Source organism: Sinocyclocheilus rhinocerous, unplaced genomic scaffold, assembly GCF_001515625.1.
Source record: "Sinocyclocheilus rhinocerous isolate Xijiao unplaced genomic scaffold, SAMN03320098_v1.1 scaffold14408, whole genome shotgun sequence".
Taxonomy (NCBI): domain Eukaryota; kingdom Metazoa; phylum Chordata; class Actinopteri; order Cypriniformes; family Cyprinidae; genus Sinocyclocheilus; species Sinocyclocheilus rhinocerous.
The window spans coordinates 1-1,357 of NW_015668177.1; the positions used below are offsets into that span (position 1 = coordinate 1).

The window sequence follows — 1,357 nt, forward strand, 5'->3', positions numbered from 1 at the left end:
TACGTTGAATGTAAAACTGGTCCCACATTGATCACAGGAGTACGGCTTCTCTCCAGTGTGTGTTTTCATGTGAATCTTAAGGTTTGATTTTTGTGCAAAACTCTTCCCGCACTGATCACACGTGTGCGGCTTTTCTCCCGTGTGGAGCTTCTCGTGTATTTTCAGATATCCTGGCCAATCAAATCTCTGGTCACAGTGTGAACACTTGTAAGGCTTTCCTCCAGTGTGAACTGTCTGGTGCTTTCTCAGGTCACCGGCAGTAAAAAAGGTCTTCCCACAATCAAAGCACATGTGATCCTTCACACCACTGTGTCTTTTCTGGTTTTCTTTTAAGCCACTCCGCACACTAAAACTCTTTCCACACAAAGAACACATGTGAGGCTTTTCTTTTGTGTGAATGTTCAGGTGGACCCTTAGGCCTGAAGCTGATGTAAATGTTTTCCCGCACTGGTCACAGTAAAATGGTCTTTTTCCAGAATGCGAACGCAGATGTATTTTAAGCGTGCTCGCATCTGTAAAACTCTTCCCGCACTGATCACATGGGTACGGCTTCGCTCCGGTGTGGATCCTCATGTGAACATTAAGGGCTCCTTTTTGTGCAAAACTCTGTCCGCATTGATCACACGCGTGTGGCTTCTCTCCAGTGTGGATCCTCTTGTGTACCGTAAGGTGTTCTTTTCGTGCAAAACTGTTCCCGCACTGATCACATGTGTGCGGTTTCTCTCCAGTGTGGATTGTCATGTGTTTCTTAAGGTTTCCTTTTTGTGCAAAACTCATCCCGCACTGATCACACGTGTGCGGTTTTTCTCCAGTGTGGATTGTCATGTGTTTCTTAAGGTTTGCTTCATGTGTAAAACTGGTCCCACATTGATCACATGAGTACGGTTTCTCTCCAGTGTGGATTTTCATGTGACTCTTAAGGTGGTCTTTTCGTGTGAAACTCTTCCCGCACTGATCACATGAGTACGATTTCTCTCCAGTGTGGATTTTCATGTGTTCTTTAATGCTACCTTTTCGTGTGAAACTCTTCCCGCATTGATCACACGTGTGCATCTTCTCTCCACCATGAACCCTCGTGTGACTTTTTGTGTTTGGGAATCTCTTTCCGGTCTGAGGGCAAGAACTGTTGGCTCTCCTAAATGACTTTTCTCCAGTTTTGACAGGATTTTTCTCCTCTCCTTCACTCAGTTCTTCACTCTCCTCGATCTGTTCCATTAAGTCTAAAATAAGAAAAAAAGTTTTATTTTTATCCATCTATTCTCCAAACCACTCATGGGGGATTTTATTTTCTGTATATCATACATTACAAATTAAAGGGAAATGAAAAAGTGAACTCAAATGTAACACCAGAACACAG

The 1,357-nt window shown here is 43.5% G+C and overlaps 1 protein-coding gene across 1 annotated transcript; it reads right to left on the reverse strand.

Annotated features, from left to right (window-relative positions):
- Window positions 1-3: 3 nt before the first annotated feature.
- LOC107734002 (gastrula zinc finger protein XlCGF8.2DB-like) lies at window positions 4-1,065 on the reverse strand (the record flags this gene model as incomplete). The annotated part of the gene is made up of 1 exon (XM_016545859.1): window positions 4-1,065. A coding segment is annotated over exon 1 (1,050 nt), but the record flags the coding sequence as incomplete, so codon positions are not given.
- Between the last annotated feature and the right edge of the window lie 292 nt (window positions 1,066-1,357).